Source organism: Trifolium pratense, linkage group LG2 (genome assembly GCF_020283565.1).
Source record: "Trifolium pratense cultivar HEN17-A07 linkage group LG2, ARS_RC_1.1, whole genome shotgun sequence".
Classification (NCBI taxonomy): Eukaryota; Viridiplantae; Streptophyta; class Magnoliopsida; order Fabales; family Fabaceae; genus Trifolium; species Trifolium pratense.
Genome location: NC_060060.1, coordinates 45,379,320 through 45,392,733, shown reverse-complemented (window position 1 = coordinate 45,392,733; position 13,414 = coordinate 45,379,320). Strand labels below are relative to the sequence as shown.

Genomic DNA, 13,414 nt, shown 5'->3' with positions numbered 1-13,414 from the left:
TTTTTCTCTACAAATAGAGACTTGGTTCGTTTGATTTGGACACAGAAAAAAAAACCCAATTTTTCACTACCTTAATCTCATTTTTCACTACCTTACGTCAACTCACTGAAACCATTCTACCAGCAAAATGGTTTCAGATTACAACTCTCTGAAACCATTGTACCAGATAAATGGTTTCAGAAGCAAACACAATTAATAAATTACTCACTGAAACCATTCTACCAGTAAAATGGTTTCAGAATACAACTATGTGCAACCATTCTACAAGCTAAATGGTTTCAGAAGCAAATAACTAATAATCAACTTACTGAAACCATTCTACCAGCAAAATGGTTTCAGATTACAACTCTCTGAAACCATTGTACCAGATAAATAGTTTCAGAAGCAAACACAATTAATAAATTACTCATTGAAACCATTCTACCAGTAAAATGGTTTCAGAATACAACTATGTGCAACCATTCTACCAGTAAAATGGTTTCAGAAGCAAACACTAGTTTTTAATTACCGTTTTATCTCATTTAATTAACTAAAAATAGTTTCAGGTCTCCAAAAATTTCATAAAATATACCAAAAGTTCCAGAATATTATCTACTATTTTCTTGGTATAATGGTTTCAGTGAGTTGGTTGAGTGGTGCGTGTTAAATTACAACACACAAGTAACGTATTTAGTAGACAAAAAATGAGATTAAGGTAGTGAAAAATTGCATTTTTTTTTCGGTGTCCAAATCAAACGAACCAAGTCTCTATTTGTAGAAAAAAAAAATTATGAATTTTGGTATAAAAATAAAAAATTAATTTACAACGAAATAATTGAGTTCAAAGTATTAAATGAACAAAAATCACGTCCAGCCAACCATTGTGTGACACGTGTCCTACTTTTAAAAAGCAAATTTTTCTCTCTCCAGGGTGTAATCCAGTGTGGCGCACGCGCTGGAATCTGATGGATCAGGATGATCTGGGCTGTCGGATTGATCAGACAGTCTTGATGAGATCAGATCTTGGCTGTCTGATGTAAATCAACGGTCTGTAACCATGGTCCTTCGGTACGCGCGCGACACTAGATCCGCGTCCATTGATGGGTATTTTGGTTAATTAATTAAAAAGAATGGGTATTTTGGTCCAATTGAAAAGGTGCACCTTGCTAACTTAGACCTAACTAGGGTCTAAGTTAGAAAACCCCATATATATATAATAATTCTCGCGTGCCGTATTTTTACTTATTCGCTATCTATAAGTTTCTCGCGCGGCCTATTTTTACTCATTTGCTACCTACAAGTTTCTCGCGCCCTATTTTTACTCATCTGCTACTTACGAGTTTTTCGCACGTCGTATTTTTACTCATCCGCTACCTACGACTTTCTCGCCCTATTTTTACTCATATGCTACTTATGAGTTACTTGCGCGCTCTATTTTTACTCGTTCGCTACTTATGAGTTTCTCGCGTGCCCTATTTTTACTTATCCGCTACATACGAGTTTCTCGGGTGCCCTATTTTTACTCATTCGCTACTTAAGTAGTAAAAATGAGAAATTTGAGCAAAAAACACCGTCTGCTACTTAAGTAGCGGATGATATTTGAGAAACTCGGAGGACGACAAAAGAAATTCTTATAATACAAACTAAGTTCAAATCATCCAAAACAAATTATTTATTTATTTATTTTTGGTTTTCACCACCAGTTTAATCTAGTTCGGGGGTCAGTTCTGGCATCAAGTGGTCCTCCCTACCAAGTTCAGCGCCAATCACCACTGAACCAACTAACGATTGATCAAAACAAATTATTTATATTTATTTTAAATTTTTTTAATTATAATTTATTCGGGCTTGCGGGCCGCCCGTGGCCCATTCTGGCTAGCCCATATTTTAATCGAGTTTTATCGGGCCGGACTATAAAGCCAGGAAATAATTCGGGCTAGGATTTTCAAGGCTCAAGCCCGGAAAAATATTGGGCTTGGCGGGCCGGTCCATTCGGGCTAACCCATTTTGACCGCTATACTTGATTGGTTTTGGAATATCCATATCATGCTGAGTGTGCTTAAATAGTGTAGTGTATAGTTGAATGAATTAATGACCGGTTGAACAATTCAACTCTTCATGAAAGAGTATGATTTGATACCTCGTGACTAGTTGGTAGAACTACTGCAACCCTACATGAATGGATACGAGAGAATTTCCAAAATATACTTGAAATGGAGTAATGGTTAGTTTAAAACAAAATGTATTTTGGTTTAGTCTTGAAGCCTTTTGAGAATAAGAGTGAATCATAGCATTTTTTCATATTAATATTGCATGATATTTTTCAAGGATTATTTCCCTTCATCAAATGATACGAGTGTCTCTATAAATAGAGATACCCATGAGACAGAAAAACAAGAATCATATTCATGAGTCACAATTTTGTCTAAAATATTTCTAAGTTATTTCATTTTTCTCCGGTGCACGAGAGTAATCGAAGGAACTTTATTCTGTAAACTATCATTGATCAATATTTTTTATATGAGTGTGCAATTCATATCATGGTTTTCAAAGTATCCTGAAGGTGATTCGCCAGTTAACCCTTTTGCATCTAATTTGCATAAACTGGTGGGACAAATCGAACCTGAAACTTAGTGTGATACACACGTTTTGGAATTTATGTGCATCATCATCATGTTCGTCTTCATCTTCTTCCTATTCGAGTATTTGCAGCAGACTCCCCAACAAAAATTCTCACAATGGATAGGCCCCATTTAATTTCCACTTTCTTTATAAATATATGCCTTAGGACATATGGACAAATGACTTGATGAATTTTAAGATGACAGTAACTCTTCTTGTGAGAGTTGTCATTGTATGTGATCTAACCTGTTGATCAGAAAGGTTGAGGCCGGTCCGTTGAGCAAGCTTCCACACCGAAAGGGGGGTTTGTATCTGCAGGTGCTCCGATGCCTAAGTCAGCAAGAGAACAAGAGATACAAGAGAAGAGAGAGAAAGTAGAGTGAATAATGATTCAGAATACCTGGCTCTCCTGTCTAGGAGAGCTTATATAGTGCCCCCAGCGCTGGGCCAAAGGTTGGTCTATTGGGCCGGGATAACCGGCCCAATAGACTCAACTGCCAAGATAATCCCTGTATCGTAGGGGAAGGCCGTTATTTGCCTCTATCTTGGTTGGAGCTAGCCGTTCCGCTATTCGCGGGTAAGGGATAGGCTCCGTGACAGCTGTGGCTGGATGAAGGAGCACGTGCTAAACGTGCTTGCTTAGCAGTTAAGCTACGATGGAGTGGGTCAATATGCATGGATAGTTGAGCACGTGTTTAACGTGCTGCTTGTCCATTATGTCGAGCAGGACACGTCATTGCCTGACGTGTCGGGGAAGCCTCCCTTTATTGGGCCGTGCCCCAAATGTCGGGCAGAAGTGATTGGGCCAGCTCTTGGCCCAGTCCAGAACAGTATGCCTATTCATCGAGGCTTGAGCAAGAAGGGGTAGAAGATCATATTTGATAATCAATCAAGAGACACACTCAAAAGCATAACACAACATTAAGAGTAGATAGATAACTCAACTGTTTATCTGAGTTGAATTTAATATGTGACTTTATTTGTGTATTAAGAGTGATTCCAAATTAGTTGCCTTGACCATCAAGCTTTTTAATATTAATATTATTTCTTGACGGTTAAAGAATAGATAGATAACTCAACTGTTTATCTGAGTTGAATTCTATGCAATTTTATAATTTCTCACTTTTTTTTACCAAAATTAATTAAGCACTATATATAATTTCAAGTCTTTTTCACTCTAACATTTGAAACTTAATTTGTTAAAAATGATTGAAATGAAATTGGTAGGGAAGATTGTCAATCAATATGACAACTTGTGATATATATCCACAAGAACAATGTTTTCTAAAAAAGAAAGGAAGAAGAAATACATCATGTATACGTGGAGGGGAAGAAAGGGCCCATAATATCCACAAATGAGTAATTTAAATATATATAAAAAAGATACAATCAAATAATTGATACCTCACAAATACCACATATTAAATTCCATGCATACTCATTTACACGTCCACTTCAATTATAAATTCTTTTTTCGGTTAGCAACTTAAAACAATATGGACCCAATTAGAAATTTCCTTTTATGCCTTTTTCCCACAAGATCCCTACCACACTAGTTTGTGTCTTTCTTTAAAGCAAAAAAATTGTGTTTATTTTGTGCAACAACTACCCTTTATAGAAGCACCTTCTCTCTCAATTTTTCATAGCTATACCACCAACCAACCCTTCTAATTTTCATCTCTTAATTCTTCAACTTCATTAATTGAAAAAATTCAAATATTTTTTTTTTATTGATATGGGGGCTGGTATTTCTACCAATGATGATCATGAGGGATATCTTTCTTATTCAAAGACTTGTCTTGATGATATTCCAGAAAGTTGCATCTCTTCCATGATGATGAGATTGGATCCTAAAGAGATTTGTAAATTGGCTAGAGTTAACAAAACTTTTCATAGAGCTTCTTCTGATGACTATGTTTGGGAATCTAAGTTGCCACAAAGTTACAAGTTTCTTGTAAAAATAATTCTTGGTGAAGAAAAACTTTGTTCTATGACCAAGAAAGAGATCTATGCTAAACTATGTCAACCCAATTTCTTTGATGATGGTACAAAAGTAAGTAATTAACTCAAAATTCTTGATTATAGTAATAGATCTATTTGCAGCATTAATATATGTTTATTTTCAATTAACCAAATTGTGTTTCTCTTATTTTCGTTTCAATTTTGTCTTATTTTTAAATAAAAAAAAATTGAGGAAGAAAAAATTATCATCAATCACGGTGGTATTAATGTTCATTTTACAATTCTCTCATGTGGGATATGAATCATATTCTTTGTGTTTGCATAGTCAAACTCTTACAGAGATAGATCTTCTCCAACTCGTTTTATTCAGTCATTTGTCCTTTAACTAATCCAAGGGCCGATAGACAACCAAGCGAAAAATAACAATTTAAAAGAGAGGGAAAAAAATAGATTAATATCCTAGATTTCTCATTAAAAGAAAAAGAAAAAAGATTAGTGTTGCATAGTCAGCATAAGAGATGGATATATAACTTTATTTCAATTTTTTCAATGGATAACTTTAATATTACAAAAAAATCAACTGTCAATTGTGATTGCAACATGTGATCGCATGCATCAAAAATCTTATTGTTGCGGATATAATTGTTGTTGCAAAAAATATTTTAAACCAACCTTGCTTTTATATTAATTGCTTTGAAAAAGTTTTAATTTGTTTGTTTGTGGTGATTGTTGTAGGAAGCTTGGCTTGATAGATCTAGTGGACAAGTTTGTTTGTTCATTTCATCAAAATCTTTCAAGATAACTGGAATAGATGATAGAAGATATTGGAACTATATTTCTACTGAGGAATCAAGGTGAGACTCTAGTTGTAAATACTTTTATGATTTGTTGTTTTTTTAGTATCCCATATATATAATGTCGAGATTTCATACTTTTAGTCTCTCATGGAATATTTTGACTTATAATTTCTCATAAATGATGACATGATATGTTTAGTGAAGGTGATAAATTAAAATTCGCTAATATTACAGGACAAAAAGAAAGAATTTTAAGCCAACATATTCAGTGAAAGGATAAAAGGATAAAATCTTCACGTTAAATGAATAAATCAAAAAATATATATATTGTGGAAACGTAAAACAAAATTTGTTAATATCACATGAGTAAAAATTATTAAACCCTATTAATTTTAATGAAGGGAAAAATAAAATAAAAATAAGAAAACTTATATTTCTTGATTCCTTGTTATTCTTTTTGTTTTTATCTCAAAAATAAACAAATGCTCTTATCTCAATTCAAATGTCGACAAGTGGCACTCTAGTTTTAATAAAATCCTATTGACAATTTGCTTTAACATATATTCTATTATACTTTTTTCCCTAGCTTAGTCAGCCATTCATATATTAAAGGTAAAAAAACTAATAAAGAACAAAAGTGCAAGCAACTTGTACATATAAATTGTTACAATAGTTAAAAAGGTCTTCTTTTTAAATAAAAGTATTCAATTATTAATTGTTAAAATCCTTTTGCCAACTAGTTTATCCTAGTCAGCCATTCCTATCTACAAGATAATTAAAGAACAAAAGTGCAATCAAGTAGCACATTGAAAATGACCTATTTGTAAGAAATAGTGGTCTTGATTAATAATCATTACTTAATAATAGAGAATTATATTACTTCCACTATTTCAAAATGAGTGGCCTATTTAAAATGGAATTTGTTTCAAACTAATTGACCTTTATAATTTTTAATAAAATATTAATTATATTTTTTAGTATTGCTTACGATAATAATTGTAAATATGCTTATTAAAATTATTTTAATAAAAATATTATTTTCTCTCTTTTATTTATACACTTATTTTAATACGTATAAAATGGTCAAGTAAATCACTTATTTTGATATGAGGGGTAAATTATTTTGAAGATTACTTTTTTGCTGATATGTTCAATGTTTTAAAGATAAATAAAGTGTTTAATGACCATGGTAATTGTTTTTGAACATGCAGGTTTAAAAGTGTTGCATATCTTCAACAAATGTGGTGGGTTGAAGTATTAGGAGAGTTAGAATTTGAGTTTCCAAAAGGGAACTATAGCATATTTTTCAAGCTTCAATTGGGCAAGACCACAAAGAGATTGGGTAGAAGAGTGTGCAATATTGAACAAGTACATGGTTGGGACATCAAACCTGTTAGATTCCAACTTTCTACATCTGACGGTCAGAATTCACTCTCTCAGTGTTATATGAATGGGCCTGGAGAATGGGCTTATTACCATGTTGGAGACTTTGTCAGTGAGAAGGCTAATGGGCCCATAAACATCAAGTTTTCTTTGGCCCAAATAGATTGCACACACACCAAAGGTGGTCTTTGCATAGATGGGGCAGTAATTTGTCCAAAGGAGTTAGCATATAAGTTGAAACAATTTTAGCTAAAGTAGTATTCAATATTGTTTTTTCAAATTAAGCACTTTTGTAAGAGAAAAAGTAGGTCTTTGTGCAATTTTTTTGTTTATGAAAAGGATTTGTTGAAGAAAAAATGTTGGATATTGGGACCAAACAACCTTGGATCTTGTGTGATGAGTGCCCCTACTTTTGTGTAGGTGTGAGTGTTATTGCTAACTTGTATTCCCTCCATTCCAAAGTTTAAGTAAAAATAGGTCAAATAAATTTGATGTATTTTGTTAAAGACTTGAACCAAATACATCCAATTTTATTGATAAATTTTTGCTTATATTTTTTGGGACGGACGGAGTATGTTAAGAAATTAGAATTAGAAATGTGAAAAATAGTGCTAGCTATTGAAGACTTGAAGTTATTAATGTTGTAGAGAGTGATTTCTTGTAATTTATTTTGTGTCTTTATTGGCATAAAATTTTATGATGACATCTGCTCATGTGTATATATATGGAATTGTTCACGTTTTAAATGTTAAAAATGGTTATTATATCATCATCTTTTTGTATCTTCCATGAATAAAAATCAATATATATTTTAGGGAAAAAGATCATTGACTGCACTTATACCAAATGAACAAAATAAGATGAGTATGTGTGTGCACAAAAACCGGTTTTCAAATTTTAAAAACCCAAACTATTTTCAAATAATTTGAACTAATACATTTAAGCTCAAAATAAAACTTGGGTACAAACGACACAAATTGGTTTAGCATTGTTACAAATTCTTCACCAACACGTTTCAGATTTTCTCCGATAAATTTTTAGAAAAGATTAAGATGATAAACTTGATTTTGAGATGTGAGAAAAGACGCAAACTTTAATTTGAGGTCATAAACTTGTGTAGAGGGAGGAGGAAAGAGGGAGATGAATAATAAATTGGTCTAAGTGGTCAGGGTTTAGGGTTTACATGAGATTCGATTGGGAGGGCATAATCTATCTTGTGTATCCCACGTATTCATAGTCGAAGAGTAGTCATAATTAACGGCGGTAAAAACTTCATACCTATATCATGGTGACTCCAAAAAACTAAAATAAAATTACTACATCAAGTCTTTTATGAGGTATTTTTGCTTAATAAAAAATAAGTTTTTGTTGAAGATCTAATATAAAACTTTTTTTATCTTTGCGCTTAGGACAATGACACAGCTAATGAGGTACTAATTGAGGCGCGTCTATTGCTGGTTGAAAACTATTTCCAAATCCCCTCTTAAGTTTGGGGTCTCCTCAAGCCTTCGAGAATTTATGGAATGACTCCCTTTGGAGTAAAGTCCAATAAAATAAAAAAAAAAAAAAATAAGACTTTTAATAATCTTCCCTCTGAGTCGACCATATTAAAGGACAAAAAATTTCTTCAGCATAATTGTTTAAAGAAAATGAGTCATAGTTGAGAGTTATTTAATTTTCTATTTCAACAAACTTTAATATTTTTTCAACCATATATATGAAAAATCATTTCTAATTTTTTAAGATGGGTTTTCCTCTTCCAACTAAATTTTCTCGGCATGTATGAACCAGAAATCAAACTCTTGACCACATACTTAAGGAAACCAAAATCCTTAATCCTTACCATTTCTCTATCTAAGTGCTTACTTTTCTAAAATAAAAATAAAATGACATGTAGAAAAAACAAGGGATGAGTCATCATCTTCTGGCGCACTCTTTACTTTGTTAAATACACACACACTAATTTCAAATTTCAGTAAGCTGCTTCTTCTATTCATCTCTCTCTCTACTGAAAGGTAATAGTAATTCCTTTTCTACCTTCTAAACTGCACTTCTCTTTTGTTTCTCTCCTTTATTTTAGTGTAGTAGTTCTATTTTGTCAACAATGTCATTTCCGAATGGAATTCCCTTTTTTTTTTTAGGGTTTTCTTTTTGCATTTGGGAAAGTGATCATTTTTTAACGTTTCATAAATTTTTCCATAATCATGTTGTTAGTTGTAAAAGAAAAATTTAACTCGGTAGTGTGCAATTTTCCTTGCATTCCTCAACTTTGTTTTATGATAGCTGAATTCTTAGGTACTGTGCTGTTTTGTTGGGTCCCGCCGTATTGGTGCTCTCTAGGCAAAATTCATTTAAAATTTGAAATTTTTTTTTTTTGTTAAGTAGTCTGGTGGCTAGAAATTTCATCCATAAAGTAGATAATGGGGTGACCGGGGTTCGAACCTCGGCCACTTGCATATATAATACAATGTCCTGTCAACTGAGCTAAGCTGAGACGACAAATTTGAATATAGATTAATACAATATGAAAATATGACATGACATAAGATTTTGCCTAGTACCAGTACCCAACTAAACTCCGGGGTACCGGAGTGTTCACCTTTCTGATAATAGTATTATTGGTGGGTGGAGTTGAGCTTTAGCTATTTTGCAGTTATTGAAAAACAACTTTTGCTTGCTGTCAAACTATGATATTTGGGAAGATATCTGAAGTGAAAACCAAAATGGATTTCATTCAATGGCTTGGACCTGATATGTCAATTAAGGTTCTCAGCTATTTGGATCACCCTTGTGACCTTGTTCGTGTATCTTCTGTTTCTAGAAGTTGGAACCGATTTGGTAAGCCATTTGATTTCTATTACACGCTTTGCTTTGCCAGGATCATATAATGTGTATCTTTTTATTTGCTTAATCAAATGCTTATTCATTTGGGAAGTTTTTATGTAAGTTATACTAAGTGCATGTGTGGAATCACAATGAATTTGACAAAATAACGGTAACATTTTGGTTTTGTTCAAGTACCAAATTGTAAATTTTGCCAACATCACGCTGTGATTCTGCCAAACTGACTGCCAATCCTAATATGCACGAAATTTATCAGTATTATTTGGATAGGAGGGAGACAAATGGAAGCAAAATCCCTCCCAAGTCAATGTTTAGTTTTAACTTCCCTCCAAATTGGAGGGATTTGGAGGAGAGAGTATTTTTTTACTTAAGTACCCTTGTATTGAATGTGATCTTAAATATTACAATAATGAAAATGTAATTTTACACTTTCGTTCCATTATTAAATTCCCTCCCCTCCTCTCGTCGAACCAAACACAAAGATTTTAAAGTCCGTACTCTCCGTTGAACCAAACAGACTCTAAATTTAACTTCTCTAACAGTATATCGTACTGTAAATTTGGTTTCACCGATTTTTTTCTTCCGAGTTTGATTTAAAACAGATTGAGTAGCTTGATGCTCATTGGTTTAGTTTGTTTGTCAAATGGTAATATTCTTCTCTCTAAATATTTTGCAGTTATTGAAAATGGCCTCTGCAAGCAACTTTTCTTCGAAATGTTTCCTGAAATATCTGATGTTGTTGATAGTGTTGAGGTGGACAACATGATGATTGAACCTGTAACCAACATGCTTGACAACTGTGCAAATTGGGAGTGTCTTAAAAGAGAACATAAAGCTTATGCTGTCATGGCTTTTAAATTAAAACCTTATGTGAAAAACTGCATTTCAAAAGCCATTGCTGCATCCAGCACTAATAATTATCCAGAAGAAAGCATTGTGAATACATTGGAGCCCGGGGATAGAACTGAAAATAGGGCATCATACTGGTTAAGTGAAGGGCAGAGCTCACCTGGGGTTCCCGAATCTTTGGTTTATAAGCTATGTTCCAAAATATGTCTTATCACAAAGATTCGTGTCCAACCATTCCAAGGTTAGCTTGTAGATAAATTGATGAATTTTGTATATTATCGGCTTGTTTCGATTGCCTTATTTGTACTTATTTACTGACATATACATTTGTGAGACTGTTTGGAGAGTTTTTATAAACAACTTATGACATGTATATAAATTGCTTTCAACTTATTTCCATAAGCTCTCCATGATAGCTTATGACAAAATCTTACAGTTACAACATATATAAAAATAGTTTGACTTTATTTTTTCTTTTGTTAAATAGCTTTTAAATAAGTAGTTATATGATAACCGTTAATGCTACAAATGCTTACTTAATCTGTTTATCCAAACAAGACCTATGTTGAATTTTTTTTTTTTTTAACGGCAAATAAATGTTGAATTGAAAATTAATATTAAGGATCCTAAACTTGTGCTTTAGCTGACAAAGAATCTATATTTAATTGTCAGCATATTTTCAAGATGGCTCCCCTATATATTCAGCTTACACTATCCGATTCAGAATTGGCCATCCGAGACACCATATAAAATTAGAGAGTGCTATAGCTCATGGTATTGCTACTAGTAACATGGTGGGGGATACAACTCAATTTGTATGGACATACACTTCCCCTTATTATCAAATGTTACAGGTTTGTTTTGTTTTCTGAGCATTATTCATTCATTTATTTTTTGTAATTATTGTTGTGGGTTGAATTGAACTTTCCTATCCATTGTACAGGAAAACCAGCTGCAAGAATTTACGCTACCCGAACCTGCTCTGGGCATTGGAGGTGTGTTACTAGTGGAGCTGCGTGGAAGAGTTCAACAGCAAGGACTCTATTACTACATTGGGTTTGTTTCTCTCATACTCTCACATGGTTTCAAATTGCAATCCGCATCCGCAATTGCGGATGCAATGTTGCTGTTGTGGTAGCCTCCGCATCGCACCGCAATTGTGGTGTGATCTTCAATTGCGTGTGCGACTGTAACCGCATCCATGACCGCAACAATGAATTCAATTAATGGCGTTTGGCCATTTTTTTATGTTCTTTTTTGACACTTCCCTGTATGGTGCAGCATCTCCCATGTTCAAGTAGTAGGACTACCAATTTTACAGGCATTTGATGTTAAAACTTACCAACCATCAGGAAAATACACCTTGAAATACTGTCCTCCTGATAATTGTATATATTCAGCATCATCGTCAAGAAGTGACTCCAACAATCACTCACGCCTGTGGTCATTAACCTCGAGCATAACGAAGTTGGATGTGATACTTTTCATGATGCACTGTTTGGTTCTGGTTTTGGGGATATTGTTGTTGATGACTAAAAAACTTTAAGGAATCAAGTGCCTCAATTCTCAATTGACATTTGGAAAAATGTATGTACTTGTGATCTGGTTTTTGTAGATAACAAGCCACCTCTGTAACAGCCCCCGGGCCCCATCATGGCGATCCCGGTGCTTTACCTCACGACCTTCTCCACCCCCCTCTCTAGTGGAGTTTTTGCCTTCCGTGGGAATCGAACCATGTACCCTGGGGTTCAAGTACATGTTCAATCCATTCCCACTACCAATTGGGCTACGTAGCTCAATTGGTAGTGGGAATGGATTGAACATGTACTTGAACCCCAGGGTACATGGTTCGATTCCCACGGAAGGCAAAAACTCCACTAGAGAGGGGGGTGGAGAAGGTCGTGAGGTAAAGCACCGGGATCGCCATGATGGGGCCCGGGGGCTGTTAATTGGTAGTGGGAATGGATTGAACATGTACTTGAACCCCAGGGTACATGGTTCGATTCCCACGGAAGGCAAAAACTCCACTAGAGAGGGGGGTGGAGAAGGTCGTGAGGTAAAGCACCGGGATCGCCATGATGGGGCCCGGGGGCTGTTACAACCTCAACCTTGTGCCAAACATCTCTATAGTCTTGACTTGTCGACAAGTTCTCTGTTATCATCGAGATGAGATTGTTGAAACAATGTCTGATAGCTTGAACTGATAACTTGTTTTGTGCTAATGGTAAGTTTTTGAGACTTCTATTGATGGTAGCATTGATGGTTACAATTATCAGTTGAAACTTGACACCATACATGTAATTCTAGAGCAAAATACATCACAACTTCATCTCTTCAAAATTTGATGGTGGGTAGTATTAGATTTCTATTAAATTTTATGGTTAACAAAATATATTCAAAATTTGATGGTGGGTAGTATTAGATTTCTATTAAATTTTTTACCAAAAAAAAAAAGATTTCTATTAAATTTTATGGTTAACAAAATATATTAAATGCTTTGCATTAGTGTTCACTATTGAGTGTGTTTTTTAGAAACTGAAGAGGCATGCATATATTGAGCCTGAAAATTTACATTGTTTGAAAGAAATAAGAGACAACTTAGGAGAGAAAAGAAATTGATATATCATTTTGTTAGGCAAGTCAAGTTGTTCATGTATTGACAGCTTTTGGTTTGTCTTAAGATGGTTTGGCTGAGACTTATTCTATTTTCTTTTTTTTTTGGTAGAATAGACTTATTCTATTTTCTTTTTCCTCAAAACAAGAAAACACTTTTTTTTTCCAATAGTCCGGTGGTTAGACTCGAGACAATTTCTATTTTGTTTGTGTTTGGTTGTGTGATAATAAAAACTAATTTTAAGTTGATTTTGGAAAAAAAAAAAAAAAAAGAAAGAGTTGAATATGTAAAATAATTTGGTTTGAATATATTCGTAAAAAAAAAAAAGATGAATAATAAATTTGAAGGTAAATGGTCTAACAAC

General features: G+C 33.8%; 2 protein-coding genes and 1 non-coding gene across 3 annotated transcripts; all 3 read left to right on the top strand.

The window, feature by feature from the left end:
- Window positions 1-4,053: 4,053 nt before the first annotated feature.
- On the top strand, window positions 4,054-7,245 carry LOC123911228 (F-box protein PP2-A13-like). The gene is made up of 3 exons (XM_045962600.1): window positions 4,054-4,654; window positions 5,299-5,417; window positions 6,572-7,245. Exons 1-3 carry the CDS (start codon window positions 4,337-4,339, stop codon window positions 6,990-6,992), a joined length of 858 nt encoding a protein of 285 aa, XP_045818556.1. The 5' UTR covers window positions 4,054-4,336; the 3' UTR covers window positions 6,993-7,245.
- Window positions 7,246-8,138: 893 nt separating this feature from the next.
- Window positions 8,139-8,289, top strand: LOC123911930. The gene has a single exon (XR_006810797.1). It is a non-coding gene; the product is annotated as a U4 spliceosomal RNA (small nuclear RNA).
- Window positions 8,290-8,643: 354 nt separating this feature from the next.
- On the top strand, window positions 8,644-12,059 carry LOC123908793 (F-box protein At4g00755-like). Its single transcript, XM_045959522.1, has 6 exons — window positions 8,644-8,758; window positions 9,397-9,581; window positions 10,264-10,677; window positions 11,109-11,290; window positions 11,380-11,492; window positions 11,718-12,059. The coding sequence occupies exons 2-6, from the start codon at window positions 9,431-9,433 to the stop codon at window positions 11,980-11,982; spliced, it is 1,125 nt and encodes a 374-aa protein (XP_045815478.1). The 5' UTR covers window positions 8,644-8,758; window positions 9,397-9,430; the 3' UTR covers window positions 11,983-12,059.
- The last annotated feature ends 1,355 nt before the right edge of the window (window positions 12,060-13,414 follow it).